The sequence below is a fragment of the Kogia breviceps genome, chromosome 5 (assembly GCF_026419965.1).
Source record: "Kogia breviceps isolate mKogBre1 chromosome 5, mKogBre1 haplotype 1, whole genome shotgun sequence".
Classification (NCBI taxonomy): Eukaryota; Metazoa; Chordata; class Mammalia; order Artiodactyla; family Physeteridae; genus Kogia; species Kogia breviceps.
In genome coordinates this window covers 136775045-136795811 of record NC_081314.1, presented here as the reverse complement: position 1 = coordinate 136795811, position 20767 = coordinate 136775045, and the positions used below count along the sequence as shown (strand labels likewise).

Sequence of the window (20767 nt, the reverse complement as noted above, 5' to 3'; positions counted from 1 at the left end):
TTCCCAATGTTTTCTTTGTTTTGTTTGTTTGTTTTTGGCCATGCACATGTGGCTTGCAGGGATCCCCGACCAGGGATTGAACCGGGGCCTGTGGCAGTGGAAGTGCAGGGTCCCAACCATTGGACCACCAAGGAATTCCCTGTTAATCACATTTTTAAAATTCCTTCACAGCAACATCTATATTAACCTTTGACCAAACAACTGGACACCATAACCTGGCCAAGTTGACACATATAATTGATCATCACAGCATATTTTATCAGATGAACTTTAGCATAAATTTTTATGAATTTATAGATTAATTTAAGAAGTATTGATAATGTCTTATACAGAATCTCAATTTATTAGATTTTTAATATGTCTTATACATTTCTTGTGTCATTTATTCTTAGATGTTTACTCATTTTTCATGTTTAGTGTTTCATAACACTTTTGTTTAGTTAATGATGCCATACAGGAAAACTATTGATTTTTATTTTATGTTGTAAATTATCATGGTATTAGAAGCTTAGTTTTCTAGTTGTTCTCTTAGATTTTCTAGGCTACTTAATTTGACTTTTTCCATTCAACATCTAGGCCTGTTTCTTTTTCTTTTCTTACTATTCTGGTGGCTAGGACTTCCAAAAAAGAAATGTTGAGTAATAGCAGTGCTACTGACATGCTTATTTTGTTAATTTGAATTGCAACTAATTCCTCTAGTGTTTTATCTTAAGTGGGTTGGCCAATGTTTGTTAGTTACATTAAGTTTAGAAAAAGGAATTCTGTGCTTTTCCTTTGACTATAAAGGTCTATTTTAAGCTAGTCAAACAGCTGACTGGGAACAGTTTTTCTATTTTGGCTGCTTCATAGATCTTCAGTTTCCTAAAAAGTAATAGAAATGTCTTTTTAGATAGTAGAGATCTCAGTTTAATTTTTTAATTGCTTCACATCTTCTCCCAAAGCAATAGGTATAAATCGTAAAACTTTAAGGAACATGCCTATATGCGATGAATTGCAAAGATCATAGGTTTTGTGGATTTTTTGTTGACAGTTTAGACGCAAGTTTTAATTTTGGCTCCTGTCATTGACTCTGTCTTGATGTTGAGTTGTAGTATTCACTGTGTACCACTGTAAAAGAGCTATGGTAGTACCTATATTTTTTTTATTGCCATGAGAGTTAAGTAAGCTAATGTGCGTAAAGCAGCAAGGTGCCTGGGCCATGTTAGATCGCTCGGTTATAATAAGAACTTTTAGTTATGTGGCCTAGAATTATGAAGAAAGAAGCAGAAGTGTTGTCCAGGAAGGGGACTTCCTTTCCTAATTTAGAAATCTGTTGTCCAGTAAAGTAGAACCAGAATTTCCAGGCAGAACTATCATAGAACAATACAAATTTAGGAATTTGAGGTTGGAAATCCATGAGCAGGAAGGGCACAGCCTGAGAGAAATGACTGCCTTGTTGGATGCCAGAGACTGAGGGCTTTGAAGTAGAGAAGACCATTGTCCACATCCTAACTGTACATGTATTAACTGTACAGTCTTGGTTATGTTTCTTAATTACCCGAGCCTGAGTCTCCTTGTCTGTAAGAAGAAGAAACTATCTACATTGCATGCTTCTTTTGATGATGAAATATTGTGTATAATCTACCAAAACAAAGTAGTGGTTGTATTACTTTCATTCCTTCTTTTCTGAGTAAATGTAACCATATTTTAAACGGCTCTTCTTCTAGACATGAGATCCTGTGAAGTGCACTGATTGGTTTTTTTGATTTTTTGTTTTTGTTTTTTTTTTCTAATGGAAGTTTCTGGTAATCTAAGGTGGGTTGTGAAGTTTTAAGAAAGAAGCAAGTGCACAGGTAGACTTTGCAGCCCTGTCTGTGCCATTCTCTTTTTTCTTTTTCCTATTCTCGATCAAGCAGCATATGGACATTTTTCTGTAGGCGTTTATAATGATTAGATAAGATGGTCTTTCTTTTTGTACATTTTACAAAGCCGACTGGAAATGTGTACCCATTTTTACGTGTGCAAAGTTCCAAAAGTTTTTAGTCTAAGAAAATGAATGTTTGAGTAAAATCTTTCAATCACTAAATTAGTTATAAATCATATAGAAAATAGTCAAAAAGAAAACACTGTACTTAGAATTGGGGAAGAAAAACAGAATTTTTTAAAGTGTCTTTTCAAAATGGCATCTGTGTAAAAATTGTCTATGAACTAGGGTCCTAAGAGGCATGTGGGAAGGTGAAATTGTATGTGACAGCATTGCGGGATTATAGATGGTGGTGAATATCTGTTTTTATAAAGTTTTTTGTTCAGTGAATCACAGTCTGAATTTTAAAATGGAATATTGACATACACACCTATTCCAGAAGCTACTTGATAGATTTGATTATGATGATGAGCCGGAAGCTGTGGAAGAATCAAAGAAAGAAGATGCTGCCGCCGCCGCCACCACCACTGCTGCCACAGCACCTGCTGCTGCTGCTGCCGTGCTCCCTGCACCTGCTGCTGCTGTGCCTTCTGTTGCTGCAACCGCTGCTTCTCCTCCACAGGCACCCTTGTGAGTTGCTTTCTTTTGATTCCTTAACAGATAGAGATTTGGTAGTCATTATAAGGCATAATGCAAGTAACACTTAATAACGAAATCATTTTTCATATAGTCTTTTAAAATACTTTTTTAAAATTGTGTTATTTGGGGTTTTCTTCTGAATGGAGAGGAGATCCTGTCAGATTTACAATAAAAAATGACTTTTGGGAAAAATGCTGTATTTAAGTTAATATAGGCAAATATATGATTCAGTAAAGTGTTTATTATTAATAACTCCTGAACAGCGTTCTTTAAGTTTCTGTAGTATAAATGTGGCTAAGATTCATGAGTTTTCGAATGGGTAAAAAGAAGACTACTCATCTTTTTTAGTGCATTTCCTGGAGATGGCATGCAGCAACCAGCATATACCCAGCACCAAAACATGGATCAGTTTCAACCTCGAATGATGGCAATACAGCAGGATCCAGTGCACCATCAGGTAGAGGCATTTTTCTTATAGCTGAGTTTTAATAACTGAAGATATGTTCATTAGAGCATATGGGTTGCACTTCCCAGACCGCTGTTAGTTAGCTGTGTGCATAGCTAAATAGTACTATAGCTGCAGGAAAAGCTGTTGAGCACTAACTGATTTGAGTTGCTTTTTGCTGTAATTAAAACAAGGATGCTAAACATTACATGCTAATAATTTAATAGGCATTTTTGTTTAAATAGTTTAGAGAGAGATTGTGGTTCTGTTTCAGGGAACTGGCCCTGTTTAGTTATACAGCTCTTTCCCTTGTGAGAAGCCTTTTTTTTTTCCCTCTCTTTTTTAATGTTGTGTGATCCAATGCTTTAGAGGGCTTTCAGCTCTTCAACATTCAGGAATATAGTTTGAAATCTGCAGTAAAAGGAGCACAGTATACTGGAGAATTGAAGGAAGTTAATAAAGGTGTGTTTGTTGGGTTTATTTTAGTAAATCCTCTAATTCAGAGTTTTCTAAACTTGACCATGCATCTAAGTTATGGGGATAAGTAGGAAAAAATACACATCCTGGGCCTCTGGTGCTACAATCAATCTAGAGAATCTTTATTTATTTATTTTTAGTTGTGTGGCGATTCTGTTATAAAACCAGCCTTTGGGAAATACTACTTTATAGACTTATTTTAGAAAGTGTTCTAAGAATTCTCTTTAGAATATATTGATTTTCTTGTCCATATCATGTTCAGTCCATTCTGTTTACAGGCATACATTGTTTTATTGTTGTTCACAGATCCTGCATTTTTTACACATGGAAGGTTTGTGGCAACCATGTGTTGTCAGATGATGGTTAGCATTTTTTAGTGATAAAGTATTTTTTAATTAAAGTATATATGTTGGTTTTTTTAAGACATAATGCTGTTGCACACTTAATAAACTACAGTATAGTGTAAACATAACTTTTATATGCTCTGGAAAACCAAAAAATTCATGTGACTTGCTTTATTGCGATATTCACTTTATTACAGTGGCCTGGAATCGAATCTGAGATGTGCCTGTATTTGGTCATTTGAAATTGATATTGTGATTTTAATGACTTGCTGATGAATGAAGTTTGAAAAATATTTTATAAGCCTGTTTAAAATACAAATAAAACCTATGGACTTATTTCCAAATGTTTAACAATTACTGAAAGTTTATTAATAATTTAGAATATTTTGTGATACTATAATGACATTACAATTATACTTTTAATTCTATTAGCGTTGGAATGTCACATGTAGAAAATTGTTACATTGTGGCATAATTACTCTCATTATTATGATATTTGAAACCCTAAATATCAAAGCCTAAGTATTATGTATTCAACCCTAGGCATGTTGGTTGAAAACTCCCTTTGGAGTAAAATGTTGAAAATAAACCTGGAAGTCAATGCTTCTAGCCACTTTTCCTCCCCCCAAAGCTTAATTGCCTTTAAAGTTGAAGAGAGACAGTTTGCGATAGAGAATACCTCTGAGTTTAAGTTCAGTCTGTCACCTTGCCTCCTTATATAAATGAAGTTATGTTTTTAAATTATACCAGATCATGTATTCATAATTTTAAAATGAGTTGTAGGATTTTTAACCTGTATTCTTGGATATATAACAATTCTTTGGATAAAGATTGTACCAATAGGAATTGTCCAGTCATGGTTGCGTGTCAGTTTTTCCTTGATCAAAATTTATTGAAGATATTTTAGTTTTATATAAAGTAACTAAGGTTTTTTTTTTAATTACTTAAAGTCTGCTCATACAATTTTTTTAAAAAACAAAAGGTTCCACTTCCTCCTAATGGACAGATGCCAGGATTTGGCCTTCTTCCTACACCTCCATTTCCTCCCATGGCTCAGTCTGCGATTCCTCCAACTCCACCCGTGCAGCAGCCTTTCCAAACTTCCTTTCAGGCACAAAGTGAACCACTAACACAAAAGGCACATCAGGTAAAACTTCATTCTCAGATTGTTGATTATCTTTATGTTTCCCTTGAGTTATAAGTAGATTGCTGCCTGTTGGCTTGTTATCTTCCATTTTGAATATGAAGAAAGACTGTTACTTTGGGTACAAATTTGCCCTCTATGTGGCCTAAGTTTTTCATTTGGAAAGTGGACATAATAATACAAATTTCCATACGGTTCGTGAGGATTGAGATAGAGTATAGAATGTTTAAACAGTGCCTAATTCACTGCTTTAGGTGATGGTTGGTAAACACAGTATGTAACTTCTACGAAATAATTTCCAGAAGTAGATCAGTATTTCTTTTAATCTTGTAAACCATGTAAAAAGAACTTTTCCCACTCATGGCCAATCATTATTAAACTAGTAATTTGGTCTCAAGGAACCAAAAGAGAACTTTCAGGGCAAGAGATTTGTAATTTAGCATTTTTTAGATTTTTGTCCCGTTTTTTTCTGTTTATAATTTCCACTTTCTCTTTTAATGATGGGTTTTATGTTTTGTTTTTCTTTTTAAAGGAAATGGAAGTAGAACAACCTTGTATTCAAGAGGTTAAGCGGCACCTGTCCGATAACAGAAAGTCAAGATCTAGATCAGCATCCAGGTAGTTTATAGAAAATGTTAATCCAAATCTGTATGTCTTAGGAGCCATAGAATTTAAAATCAAGTTGGATTGTTTTCAGATGCCCAGGACTAATAAAATAACACTTGGTATGTTTGTATGCATGTGTGGATTGGGGGTAGGAGAAGTATTAATATTAAAAAACTAAGTCATCTTAACCCACATATTTTCCCTTTGAGTTGCTTTAATGACTATTTACAGATATACATGGAATCATAAGATTTATGTATTCAGAGTTCCTTTACCAATTTATCAACCAAAAAAAGTGGAAAGAGAATAAGTAATACTGTAATCAGGTTACATGTTTTAAGTCCCACAGAAAAGACTTTACTGAGAAGACAGAGAATAGTAGTCAGTATATCTCGGTGATGACATTAGCTTCTTCACTATAAAGGTGTCATTTAGTATAGTACCAGAGGTATCAAAGATGAGAGTTACTTTCATAAGTTAGCATCCTTATTTATCTAATTTATAATATATTTGTGCTTTCTAACTTTGAGCATATTAAAAATCTTTAAAATGAATTCCCTGCTGTCAAATTCTTACATACCCAAACATTAAATTACCTAGTTGTATTTTTTCTTTTTCAGATAAACACATGCTTACATTTTCTTTTTTATCTCCATGTGTTAATCCATTCTCCCTCGTTCTGAAAATATTAGGTCACCAAAAAGGAGACGATCTCGATCTGGTTCTAGATCTCGAAGGTCTCGTCATCGACGTTCTCGATCTCGGTCCAGAGATAGACGCCGACATTCTCCTAGATCTCGATCCCAAGAAAGAAGGGATCGGGAAAAAGAAAGAGAGCGCCGACAAAAAGGCCTTCCTCAAATCAAACCAGAAACTGCTAGTGGTAAGTGAACGTTTATATTCAAATTCCCTGCATTTTTTTTCATGTCACAAGTTTAAAATGTTTTATAACCGTTAGCAAAATACCACTTTATCAGGTCTTACTGTTTGTGCTTTGGCATATACCCTTGGATTTGCTTTTGTACATTAAGCCAGCTGTAAAGCATCAATGAGGAGTGAACCTAACTAATGATGAGGAAGTGTGTCTTGAATGTATGAAATAGTCATTAACTAGTTCTCCTACACATGGTGGAAAGGTGGGGTTTTTTTCCCCCTAGAATATCTAGTGCCCTCTTTTATAAAGATTTATTATTTACAGAGTGTATTAGCTTACATTATCTCCTGAATTTCATGATGTGTTTAGAATATGTTTAATAAGGTGTGCTAGACATATTCTTGATATAACTGTAGCTATTAATGAAATTTTAACTTATAGTATAACTAGGGCATGTATAAAACTTCTGACTCTGCAAGGCTTATTACCGAGGACAAAACATGAAAAAAAATCATATACACTCGACAGTTGGAAAGGAACAGCTACATGCAGTGAACAAAAGCACTGAAATTGGTTGGTGATCAAGATAGTTGGGATCAAGTCTTAGCTCTTGTGTTCACTTGCCAAGGGCGATCTTGGGCAGAACACTGCTTCTCTGGCCCTAGTTTACATAAATGAAATCTTCAGATGTGTTTTCAAAACGACCAGTTTTTTTTACCAACTCATAGGTGTACCTTTCACTATCCTGGTTCCATTTCTGGAAGTACTACCACAATTTTCTAGAATTGTTTAAATGTATATGAGATTTTCTGCTTAAACTTGTGGTATCATAGTGTAACTCATGCATATCTTCTTTAATGATTTTTTTCATGTAAAGTACAGTGCTGTTCATTATCGAATGTGTATATTTTTATGATTATAATTTTATGTTAAGTTTGTAGCACTACGCTCTGGGTGGGACAGCTGGACAAAAGGACTACTCAGCAGGATGTTGCCAGTCTCTTAGAAGAGTTTGGTCCAATTGAATCAATTAATGTGAGTATTTATTAAATCACTTAATGACAGTAGATAGATGTGATTAATGTTATTCTATGAAATTAAGGACTTGAAACTTAAAAGTTTCCCAGGTTTGTAGAAGATGTAGCTAGCATTCAGGTGTTCTCAGTTCGTGTTTAGCATTTAACTACATTTCTTGGATCACCAAGTTTAATCTAAAACCTTTTTCTAAAGAGGTTTTCTAAAGTCTTTATATAACAAAGCTTGGGGAACTATAGATTTGTCGATAATTGGAAGTTGAGACCAAACTGGAACCACCAATTTAACAAATTCATTTAATCTCCAGTTATAGAACTTTGGCTCTGGAGGGTGCAGGGGGTTTGAGTTGGGCTTGTTGGAACTGATTACTTAGTATTATATCTTGTTGCTTTTTTATTTTGTTGTTACTATATTTTACAATATTAAAATCTTTTGGAGCAGATGATTCCTCCCAGAGGTTGTGCCTATATTGTTATGGTTCATAGGCAAGATGCTTACCGTGCCCTGCAGAAACTGAGCCGAGGAAACTATAAAGTGAACCAGAAATCCATAAAGGTACTGTTTTATAGTTTATAATTCATTTCTTTTAAAACTTAATATAAAATATTATGTGACTTTTTTAAAAAAACTGTAATTTTGGACACTGGGGCATTACATGTGCATCTTTTTTTAAAAAGGTTATCTCCTAAGAGTTAAAATAAAATTTTAAATGTTAGGTGCATGGTAGAATTTTGTCTTTTTTTTTTTTTGTCTTTTTTTTTAAAGGTAGGTAAGTTCATCAAGGTATTTACTTGGCGCTTTAAATATAATGTCATTTTGTAAAATATTTTGTCATTCAGAAAATTTTGTATTTTTCACATTTTAATTTTAAAGTTTGCCATCTCATCTTAGAACTATGAAAAATATTCACTGAAGATAGAGGAAAAGATATAGGTTCATGGGTATTCTTACTCTGAGGGGCCAGAGTCAGTGTTTCCTTAATGTTATAATACCGTGTTCTACCCTTGGATTGTACCGCAAAAGGATTTTGTCTGATGTTGAGTAATTCCGAGGTACCCAAGACTTTTAAAAGTGCTCCCCACTTTCTTACGCTGAGTTGTACAGGGAACTTCAGCCTGTCCCTGATAAACTTTTTCCTTTTCTCTTAAGTTTTATGCTGCCTGGGTTTGGGGGCTGGTGTGTGGTTGGAAGAGTGAGTAAGGAAGTTAGATTTCCATCCTAGGAGAAACAAAGTGAGATGGTAGGGTAACCAGTTTCCTAGCACCAAATAAAGTTTTGAGTGAGATCCAGGGATAACCAGGCCAGATTGTTCCCTTGCTGACCAAGTCTGAGTGATTAGAATTGTGGGGAACAGTTAACTCTCAATTTATGACATTCTTCTCCCTTCCTTTCTTTTTATATTTTAACAAATGGTGAAATAGATTGCCTGGGCCTTAAACAAAGGAATAAAGGCAGATTATAAGCAGTATTGGGATGTAGAACTTGGTGTTACTTATATTCCGTGGGACAAAGTCAAGCCTGAAGAACTGGAGAGTTTTTGTGAAGGAGGAATGTTGGACAGTGATACACTTAATCCAGGTAAAGCAGTATTTAATTTTTTTGAAAAAATTCATCTGTTCCCTTGGTAGTGCTATGACAATGTTTATTCTTTGCCTTAGGATCTGATTTTTGAGATTTTTCAAATACCCACTATGTGGGTGCCAGTCTCTCCATTATAATAAACTGAGGAAACAACAGTGAATAAGACAAATGTGGTCCTTGCCCTTATGCAGCTTACATTTAGTGGGAGAGATGCAGACACAAATAATTACTGATTGTGGGCTTAATTATTAATTATAGTATTAAGTGGATCTTAGGTAGAATTTTTCACTGTAAAAACCTGACAGATCAAATGAGTCTCAAACTGAACATTGTTAGTAAAATCCACTGCTTCATAGTAATTTCTTTGAAAATGTTTAACTGTCCAGAGAAGTCATCAAAAGTAAACGTGTAAGACAAGGAGGTGCAGTTATTTGTAGGCTGAATATTAAAAATGCCACGTTGATAGTGGAATTGCATTGGGAAAAATGGCAGCTTATGGGGGCATGACCTGAAGATTGATAGATAGCAGGACGGAAGGAGCACAGGGTGGCATGGCAAAGTACAGTGAATACTTAAAGCATTGAACTTCAATCAGGAGTGATGATTTGAGAAGCCAAGAGGCAATGAAACAATGCTGAACTTTCCCCATACACCACCTCCTCCCTCCTGGGTGTGTAATGCCTTCGCTTAAGGATCGCACTAGATTTCTGTTCAGGCAGACAGGTATTGAGGGTCTACTATGTGCCAGGCATTCTGGGAGACTCTGGTCCAGGGTAAAAAGAATCCTGCTCCTCCCTCCCAGGGTCTTTACTCCAAACAATACACTGTTGTGGTTAAGAACAGAGACTTTAGAGCCAAATATGCCTGGGTTGAATCCCATCTCTGCCACTACTAGGTATGTAACTTTGGGCAAATTGTCTTTTGTTTTCACCTCTTGAGAAATGGTAATAATAATAGTAGGACCTACTTATAGATGGTACTTATAGATGGTTATGAGAATTAAATAAATATATATATAGCTTAGAACTGTGCCTGGCACGTAAGTAAGCATTCTTTTTGCATGTTTGCTATTGTTAATTTAAATAATTAATGTTTATGAGATTAGCATAGGCATTTCTTTAATAATCAGAATGCTCTCTGTTTTGGGGGGTTTTTTAAATTTATTTTTGGCTGTGTTGGGTCTTCATTGCTTAGTGCGGGCTTTTTTCTAATTGTCGCTAGCGGGGGCTACTCTTCATTGCGGTGCACGGCCTTCTCATTGCGGTGGCTTCTCTTGTTGCGGAGCACAGGCTCTAGGCACTCGGGCTTCAGTAGTTCTGGCTCACGGGCTCTAGAGCGCAGGCTCATTCGTTGTGGCGCATGGGCTTAGTTGCTCCGTGGCATGTGGGATCTTCCCGGACCAGGGCTCGAACCCGTGTCCCCTGCATTGGCAGGCGGATTCCTAAGCACTGCGCCACCAGGGAAGCCCTGCTTTCTGATTTTAATAATCAACATTTAAAAAATCATTTCTGGGTTTAAAGTTATAAGCTGAAGTGTAAGCTTTTGTTAAATTTCTTTAACTCTCATAGATTGGAAGGGAATTCCCAAAAAGCATGAAAATGAAGTTGCTCAAAATGGAGGGGCAGAAACCTCACACACAGAACCAGTTTCACCCGTACCTAAGCCTTTACCTGTGCCTGTCCCTCCTATTCCTGTTCCTGCACCTATCACAGTACCACCTCCACAGGTAAGACTATTTGGGGCATTGTTTAAACTTGTGAGTGTCTGAAATATACCTATCTAAATCTTACTATAGATGTATGTCTAGATTCATAGTTAAAGACATGAGTGCATAGATGTGCATATTAATTTTTTGTGTGTTGGTATGTCAGACCTATTATTTATAAATGCTTTTAAAAACCAGAATAAATTTCATATTGCCTTACATCTGTCGAGATTAATCAGTGTCTTTCTTACCTCATAACCTTTTTGACTTGAGGTATGATTTTCCTGTTACATGTTAAGAGCTAAGTAAGTAATGTTTTGGTAAAAATTATAAATACTTGACCCATACTTTTATGTACGATCCACTAGATTTTTCTTTCAATACCTTCTTTCCTCAATTTCTCACATTAAAACTGAATAAGATAAATCTGAGCTATCACAAAACTGGGTTGCCTAGCTTCTTCATTTTTCTTAGTGTTAGGAGAAAATTACATGCTTTGATACATACTTAGCTGTGATATTTTATAAATGAAGTCCCCAAATTAGCACTCTTTAGCTGACCTTTTGGATATGCCCTTCCAGTGCAGGTTCTAAATAAGATTCAATGAATGTCAGCACTCATTTAAAGAAACTTGACTAATCTCTTATGATTGATTATACTTTTTTTTTTTAACAATAGCTAACATATGTTGGGTATTTATTAAGTCCCAGGCACTGGCACTTAATATTTATTCACTCTTTAATCCCCATAATTATGTGAGGTTGGCACTTCTCCATTTTACAGATAAGTAAACTGAGTTCTAGGGAGTGTCATGTAAGTAGCTTGCTCAGGGTCACAAAACGACTTGAAAGGGGGGCCAGGCACTTTGACCCTAAGGACCTGTGATCTTAATCACTGTGCAGATTACCAGGTAGCTTTTTTTAAAGTTATGTTTCTCAAACGTATTGACCTAACCATGAGACATTTTTGAACATATTAATATTCTAGCAGAACACCAATATAGGTGCTGGTGAATTACAGTGTGAATTTGCCGTTATAAAGTAGAGAGTAAATATGTGATTTCTGGGAATTCCTTGGTGGTCCAGTGGTTAAGACGCCGTGCTTCCACTGCAGGGGGCACAGGTTTGGTCCCTGGTCGGGGAACTAAGATCCGCATGCCGCGTGGTGCGGCCAAATAGAAAAAAAGGGAAAAATATGTGGTTTCTGTTGTTTAGGGGTAGGTGCAGATTACCACCTGTTATCTAATAAGTATATTCACATAATAAGCACAATTCAGAGATTTCTTTTTTCAGCAAGGTATTTTCTTTGTCTCTACACACTGTGTGGGTGGGAGGGTGGCTAGATATGTGGCTTCATTTTCCGTTCTTTCTTTCTAGGTCCCACCACATCAGCCAGGACCTCCTGTAGTTGGTGCTCTCCAGCCACCCACTTTCACGCCTCCTTTGGGAATTCCCCCTCCAGGCTTTGGTCCTGGTGTTCCTCCTCCTCCACCTCCTCCACCATTTTTGCGCCCAGGATTCAACCCAATGCATTTACCACCAGGTACACGAAGTTATTTAAGAAGACATTCTTTTTTTAGACCCTGAAATAAAGTGACACAACTTCAGTTGACATTATTTTTCTTATTCTAGGTTTTCTTCCTCCTGGACCCCCACCTCCTATAACTCCACCAGTATCCATTCCTCCTCCTCACACTCCACCAATAAACATCCCAAACTGTAAGCATGTTTTTCTTTGTGTTCACTTGTCCTCTTGGAATTGAGAGTAGGAGGGAGAATGGACCAGTAATAGGACCTATAGTGTGGCAAAAGAATGTTGACTGGGAGATAATTATTTATTCAGCTTCACATGTTGATGTAATTATATTCCTTAGCTACTATCGCTGGTATAAATGAAGACACTACAAAAGACTTATCTATTGGAAATCCCATTCCAACAGTGGTGTCTGGGGCTAGAGGAAACGCCGAGTCTGGTGACAGTGTGAAAATGTATGGTTCTGCTGTGCCACCTGCTGCACCCACGAATCTGCCCACCCCTCCTGTAACCCAGCCTGTTTCACTTCTTGGTAAGTTAACTTTTTTATCATTAGTTTTCTTTCCCCTGCCCAAGTTAGGCTTTTTATATAAACAATGCTAATTTTGGTAAAATGTTCTCTGAGGCTATTTTTCTTTGAGGAAGATCTTTCTCTTAAATATGTGTACTTCAGTCTTTACCAAGAATATGTTCAAGGGACAGCCTCAAAAATGAAATCATGTTTGTGTGTCTTGAATAAAAGTTTGGATTTGCACATCTTAATTTGGTATAGCAAAGTGATTAAACTAATCTCTATAAAAAGGAGTTGGTACATAGTCCATGATAAACATAACCCCAGACATCGCAGCCTTATAAGAGAGAGCATTTCTTTAAAATGTGGGTTTTTTCCTGTCTGGATTAATTTTTATACATTTAAAATCCCTGGACTTTGGTAGCATTCTCTGTGGGTTAGCAAAGAAATTATCTTTGATACATTGCAATAAAATGGCTTTGTTACCTGAGTGACAGTTGCACAGCCTGAGGCAATGCTTTTTCCACTGACCCCTCATTGTTCTGCAAGAGTTCATCTGTTGTATTCTTTACCCACAACTCTACTTCTGTGATCTATGGAAGTGTGGTTTAGATTGTTTACATCTTTAAGAGGCCTTACCCTTGCTTGCTTGAAATATAAGTGAATATGTCATATACTTGTTATAGTGACCATCCTATAACAATTAATAAATTGTATTTGAAGTGGTATTGCCAGATATAATTAACACTTGATTCTCCTAATGGGTAGTTAATTCATCCTTAGTGTTAGAATATTCTAGTCCTGTGAGCCCATTTTATTTTTCAGAGGTATGTGTGTGCAAATGTTCACTTTCGTAATCTTAGTTTTTTTAAGGAAAGAGCATATTGGTTACTTCTGCGATGTAGGACTGTGGGACATTGGTTTGTGATGTAGGACTTTTACTTTTCACCTACAGCTTTCAGTACTGTTGGAAATTTTCACTTTGTTGCATGTACTACATTTATAATAAAAATCAATTTGTTTTTAAATGGCATGCTGTCTTCTGCCCTCTCCAAGACTGAGTTTAGGCTGATAATAAACTTGATTTTTATTTCTTTTAGTACACAGACTGGGTAATGGTAAAAGAGGATTTAGGGTTATTTTGTCACAAGTAATGTAGCAGTATTCATCATAATGATGGAAAATGATTTGTTTAATGGGGAAGTTGCTTAAGAGGTCTATGTCCTAATGGAAGTCATAGTAGAAGGAACAGTGAACTAGGAGGCAGGAAACCTTAATAGCTTTGGATCTCAGTTTTGTAATGCTTTTATCCCCGCCCCATATTTGTAATAAGATGGTTACACAAGAATCACAGAATTTAAGTTGGGTAGTTTCTGATCAACTTCTTCCTCCACCCCACACTCATGCCCCTGATTGTGAATTCTCTTTGAAATGAAGTTTCCTACTCTGGTATCCATGGGTATTAGGCCACCTGAGACTGTTTACAGAATTTCATGCATTTATGGTTTTTTTCTGGTCTTAGTAAATTCACTAAATGAACGAAAAGATTTCATCATCTCTAAGACTTTAATAACCGCTACTTTCAAACAACCTTTAAGAATAAAATAACCCAGGGAGTTCCCTGGTGGCCTAGTGGTTAGGATTCTGGGCTTTCACTGCATGGCCCGGGTTCATTCCCTGGTCGGGAAACTGAGATCCCACAAGCCACATGGCGCAGCGCCCCCCGCCGCCCCAAAAAAGAATAAATTACCTGCCTTTTTATTTAACATTTAGGTCTTGGAGACTCTGCCCTTTTATTTCTTATCACTACTGAAATGTGTAATTTAAACTCTCAGCCAACATGTGAAACAAAATAAAACACAAATCAAAAGTTGGTGAGCATGAAAAATAAACTTAGTAAGCTAGTCACTGCTAGAAAAATAATTAAATTTCTTAGCTTTTATCATTATCTAACATACCTGTTTGGATGTCCATCTCCTCCCCCTGCAAGAATGGAAGCTCCATGAGAGAGGAACATTATTATGTAAGTGGACGGATGGATGGTTTTCAGTGTAGGACTGTTTATACTTCACCTCTGATGATGATCTTTGTCTGTAACTTTTAAAACAAAATTTAGAAATTGAAGGCTGTTCCAGATCTGGAAAGGTTAAAATATGACAACATAAAAATGAAAACTGTTTTGTTAAAATAGGCACTTTTAACTAAACTGCAGTAGTTTAGTTGAATCATGAGAAAGAGAGGCTTCCATTTTCCTTCACTTAGAAATCTTGAAAAGAATATCGCATGAATTTGACCCCTTATAGAAATGAGACTTTAATGTATGTGCAGATAAAGGAGGATTTAACCAAAAGACTAATCACAATTCCATCATCTTGATAAAGGAATATAGTAATCCCATGCAATATTGTAGCACTAAAGGATCAGTAAATAGGTAGAATATTGTTGATGTTAACCAAGTAACAGAATACTAGAACTAGGATGCTTTCAAGTTCTCTCTTGGTGCTCTAATGTTTTCTCTTATGATAATAGAAAGCAGTGTTATAGCATACAGAAAACTGTAAGCCTAGAAGGTGATACTAAACTTGTTTCTTCAACTGTGAGAGAAGGAACGAAATGTCACACCGGGGTGTTGTGAGCATTCAGTTGGGCTGTAACATATATAAACAGCTGACACGGGGCCTGCCACAGAGTAGGTCACTCAGTGAGTGGTGGGTGCTCATCACAGGTAAGGAATGTCGTAGGCGATACTTAGCACACCTAGAGAAGAGTACTGGAAATGCTAAGATTGTATTACTTACTTGTGATTTGTTTTAAACTGTTACAATTGTCAGCGGAGGAAGCAGCCTTTTTAGGAAAGTATGTATCTTGGCCTGGTTGCCTCAGATATTTCATCGTATATTAGACCAAGAGATAAGTTCACGTGTATTAAAGTTCCATCAGTTGGCTGACTGAGAAAACGTGTGTTAGTCGTAGTGCCATTTCATTTAAATAGCACAATATGGTATCTGTATTCGTCCTATTAATGATACTCAAATTGTTGTCTTACAATGGAAGCTAAATGTATCCTTGAGACTTAACGGAGTTCTTGGATCCTAATTTCTGCAATGTGGCAATAATATTTTTAAAGTAGAGGGGCCAGAAAAACATTTCAACAAACAGATCTTCCAAAATTCTGTTGTAGGCCCTGGTTATGAAGAAGGTGGTGGGGTGCTTTAAGGCTGCTTTGGTGTAAAGAATTTTCTGAATGATCAGACTTAAGTGTGGATGTTAGTTTGGGAGTGATGGCTACCTGTTTCTGGAATTGGGCTGAAGTAGCCCTCGCTCCCAGATTTGTAGACAACTACCTCCATCTTGTAGAGATTTTGATTATTTTAGTAACGGATAATCTGAAAACATAAAACTATTCGATGCACAATAATAACTCATTACCACTTGATTTTAAAGGAATCTGTTCTTAGTACCTCACACTTCAACGTAGCTAGAGCAGTGGTCATTTCATAAAAGCTAAAAGAAACAGTTTACAGTTGTTGACCATTTAGGAGAGAAGGAATATTAAAGGTGATAGCAATTCAGTACATTCTCTTTACTGTATAAGTGTATGTGTTTACTTTTCCAAACTTTTGTATAACATGTATCTTTAATACAATGTACAGCATATTTTTATTTAAAATTTCATTGTAAATGTGAAATTTGGGTTACTTTGGTGTTCCAAACAATAAAAAAATACACAAAAAAATGTTTGTTTGTGTTACATATCTCTATTGTGTTACCAGCATATCCATAATATCTTTTCAAGGAAAAATTAAGCTAAATCTGATTCATTCCTATTGTGGAAAATTAAAGTCTCTTCTCTTGCCAGAAACATTTACTCATTAACTATTATTATACAGAGATTCTCTCCAGTTTTGTCACACTGCTGTAGATGATGGTAAAATTTATAAGTAAGAATTGGGTGTGTGTAAGATTGCTTCTTATTGATAATATTTGTCACCAAATATTTAAAGCAAAAGTCACAGGATTGGTAGCCTACAGGCTGACTTGCTAGGCAGTAAGTAGTATGATGTATACTTCGTGCTTGACTTTCACACATCCTTGCCAGGCCTCGATAGGCACTTGATGTTCCAAAATTTGGACACTTCAAGAATTATGTAGACAGAATTGGTTTGTGAATTAAACAGGCGTGTTCTCTTTTATGCAATAGCTATCTATGATCCTTAAGACTGCCTTGAAGATGAATAATTTTACTATCAACTTCTGTAATTCCATTTGACTCTTGAACAACACAGTGATTAGGGGCGCCAAGTCCCATGCAGTCAAAACTCCACACATAACTTTATAGTCGGCCCTCCACATCCAGGATCCCACATCTGCAGATTCAACCAACTACGGATCGTGTAGTACATATTTACTGGGGAAAAAAAAAATCTGTGTATTATATATTATAAGTGGGTCTGTACAATTCAAACCTGTGTTATTCAAGGGTCAGCTGTACTTTGAAATTGATATTTGACTTGTGATTTCACTTAGCTTGAGATTTTTTGCCTAGAATTTTGATACTTTTATAATTAGTAATTTTTAACACTATAAATTAGAACATTAGAGCACCAATCTACTAGTGTGAATAACATTCAAAGGAAACCTGAAGAAAATTCTCAAAAATTTTTTTAATGATAACACCTAATTTTTTAAACACTTTTTGCATTTTAATATTCTTCCTTATTGTAGACTTTGTTATAATCTTGGTTATATTAAATTATAACCCAGAGGGGTCTACCAGATGTTTGTTTATCCTATAAAAGTGTTCTTTGAAAGCCTTAAAATATTTGAATTGGTACTCTAAATATTGCATTATATTATTCCACTATGTTTCCCAAATACTCATCACAGTGCCTTCAACTTTGTATATAATATTGTTCAATGAATGTTTTAATAGTGATCGATCCACAGCAGATATTTACCTTGGATATGAATTTAGGCATGAATACACACTATATTTTCTCAGAAGGCAAAGCACTTCAAACAAAACATGGAGAAGGTCTTTCAGGAATACTTGAAAGCTGCGTATCACATTGTCTCCATCTCTCTCTGCACTTCCTAGGCTGCAGAACTCCAGCCTAAAGAGTCTCTTTTAAGTTTAAATCTCTCTGACATCTCTTTGGGCCTGAGGAAGGTGGGAGGGGCAGAAACTCTGGGCTCTAGATTGATTTTGATAGACAAAGATAATGCTGTGAAGAATTTCAGGTAAGATTTTTTCCAGCTAACATTGAAAATAAAATTTCCTATGGATGATCTCATTCAGTGATGGATTACCAGTATATCCCAAGCTTCTTGACTCTAATAGTACAACTCATAACTCTAAGTCACAGCTGTTATACTTTGCCAGTTACAATAAAATAGCAATTCATATACAAATTCTAAAAAAATGACTGTAAATGAGCTATAGGGAAATTGACCAAACCTTATTGTACGTTATTTTGCAAAAAATCCAAGGAGTCATTTTAAAGAGATAGTGGTCTCTGATTCTTCATTTGAAATTATGGTTTTCATGTATTAGATTTTATCAAAACATAATGTACCCCATGCTAAAAATAGATACACATCTTAGTCTGCCTGCACTATATGTTATTGAAAACTCAAATTTCTTTTAGCAATCTCTTGCTACCATTCGAAGAACGATATATATATTTTTCGGTATAGTAATGTATAATGCAATCTACAATGTGCTCTCTCTCATTCTTTGAAAACTAGCTCCTCATTTTTCCATTCTCCCCTTCTCCCATCACAGTGCCTCCTGTAAGAATCACCTTGGGAGTCTTTTCAAAATAATTAGGGCCTAAATGTTATTAACTGGTGAATCTAGGTGAAGGAAATACATGTATGGGTTGTACTGTTATTTCAATTTTCTGAAGGTATGTAGTTAAAAAAAACAAAACACTTTTAATGATTAAACAAATATATATATATATATATATATGCATGCCTTGGGGCTCTCAGAGATTGGTGGGAGAGATGAGATAAGAGTGGCTGGTATATCTTTTTCCTTGTATGAACAAATTTTGAGTTAGGTCCATGCACAATGCCAGTGACATTCATTCGTTTGGAATCAAGAAAAGGTGGAACTGCGACTAGGAACGGAAAAGGCGGTTGTGAAAGAACATTGCAGCTTCTCTCAAAATTTCAGATATTCATAGGTTTACAGTGGAAAGAGACTCACCGCCCTGGGGGAGAGACCTGGACCTTGTAGCCACTGCTTTTGCCCCCTGAGAGGTATCTTGTTGATGAGTTTAGTCATCCCTTATGCCACTACCATTCATTCATTTATACGTTCGACGTGTATTTACTCCAGTACCTACTGTGTGCCAGGCACCCTTCTGGGTACTAGAGATCCCTGAATGACAAGACAGGGCCTGTCTTCCTGGAGCGTACATTCTAGTGGGGACTTAGATAGTAAGTAAACTAGTAATTTCACGTGAAGCTATTCCTGTGGAGAGTAAAGCAGAGAACGGGGTTGGAGGAATGTCTTGTGAGATGTACTCTTTTAAATAGGATGGCCAAGGAAGGCTTCTAAGGAGGTAATACAGAGAAATAATAGAGGAAAGAGCCACATAGACACAGGGAAAACATCTCATTTAGAGAGGAGAACAGAAGGGGAGCTTGGACTGAGAACAAACTTGGCCTGTTGGAGGGATTCCGGTGGGCTGTGAGGGTTGAGCAGTGGGATCATAAGAGCGGCAGCAGAGCTGGTTGTCAGGGGCCATCAGAGTACAACCAGAAGGATAGGTTTTAAACACTTTGAGTCTGGTTTCCATTTTTCAGAGGGTTATGGATGGCTGTTCTCTAGAAAGCAAACTGTAGGAGTTGGTAAGAGTGGAAAGGAGACTGGTTTGGATGCCATCGGAGTGGATGAGATTAGAGTGTTAACAGCTTGCCCTAGGATGGCACAGCAGAGCTAACAAGCATTTGGATTCTGAACTTACTTTGAAGACACAGCCTTCAGAATGGCCTTATTATATATGTGAGAGAAAGGAGTCAAGAACGACTATGTTTTTGACCTGAGCAATTTAGTTGAGTGGAATTGCCATTCCTCAGATGGGCAAATCTCAAAGAGGCGTGGGTTTAGGATGAGGATTTTAAGTTAAATGTTGGATGTTTTAACTTCGACGTTCTGGTGCAGATGACAACTAAACAACTGGTAAATAAAGCCTAAAGATGTAAATTCTGGTGTAATCAGCAAATATAAATAATACTTACAGCCACCAGAGTCTGTGAGATTACCTAGGGAGGGAATGCAGGGAGAGGGATGAGCCCAGGAACATGTCAGCGTTTGGCAGCTGAAAATGTGGTAACGGAGAACTACGACGCGATGGGAACTCTTCTGAGGAGTGTGTATACATATCAGTCATGTAAGCCTTACAGTTCTTTGAAGTCAACGGCTTATCCCCATTTTGTAGATGGGGAGTCAGCGGCATAAAGAGATGAAGTGACCTGCCCAAGGTCACAGCTCCATGTGGCAGCACCTAGAATTCAAGGTACCCTTATTCCAGCACCTGTGCTTTTTAACCCCTGTCCTCTACTGTTCCATCCAGCAAAGGATACTGAGAAGGTACAGCTAGAGGGCTAGGAAGCAAAAGTAGAGGAGGGTATTCCGGAAGCCCAGTAAAGAAAGTTCCTAGGAAGGAGGGAGAGATCAACTATCAGATGCCATTTTGGGGTCAAAGAAGAGTGCTGAGACTTGCTAACGGGATTTATCAAAATGAAGGCTTCTGGATGACCTTGAGGAATGTGGTTTTATTGGAATGATGGGTTCAAAAGCCTATGTAAGTATATACAGATAGGGTCCGGAGAGAATGAGAGATGCAAGAAATGGATACAATGATTTTGGACATCTCTCTGAGGAGATGTGCTATATAGGGGGAAGAGTGAAACAGGGGTGAGCCGAAGGGGGGAGATATAAGGTGAGGGCAGTTCTT

General features: G+C 36.6%; 1 protein-coding gene across 6 annotated transcripts in view; it reads left to right on the top strand.

Annotated features, from left to right (window-relative positions):
* Positions 1–20767, top strand: part of SCAF4 (SR-related CTD associated factor 4) — a 56598-nt gene that overhangs the window by 28528 nt on the left and 7303 nt on the right. For 3 of the 6 annotated variants that reach the window (XM_059065646.2, XM_067034993.1, XM_059065649.2), the window contains 12 exons: positions 2343–2533; positions 2891–2999; positions 4791–4955; positions 5485–5570; positions 6251–6441; positions 7367–7467; positions 7909–8022; positions 8889–9045; positions 10617–10774; positions 12130–12295; positions 12385–12471; positions 12627–12818. In XM_059065646.2, the coding sequence (XP_058921629.1) occupies positions 2343–2533; positions 2891–2999; positions 4791–4955; positions 5485–5570; positions 6251–6441; positions 7367–7467; positions 7909–8022; positions 8889–9045; positions 10617–10774; positions 12130–12295; positions 12385–12471; positions 12627–12818 (1717 nt within the window). The remainder of the gene's footprint in view (positions 1–2342; positions 2534–2890; positions 3000–4790; positions 4956–5484; positions 5571–6250; positions 6442–7366; positions 7468–7908; positions 8023–8888; positions 9046–10616; positions 10775–12129; positions 12296–12384; positions 12472–12626; positions 12819–20767) is intronic. The other 3 variants (XM_067034994.1, XM_067034992.1, XM_059065650.2) reach the window with 1 other exon arrangement.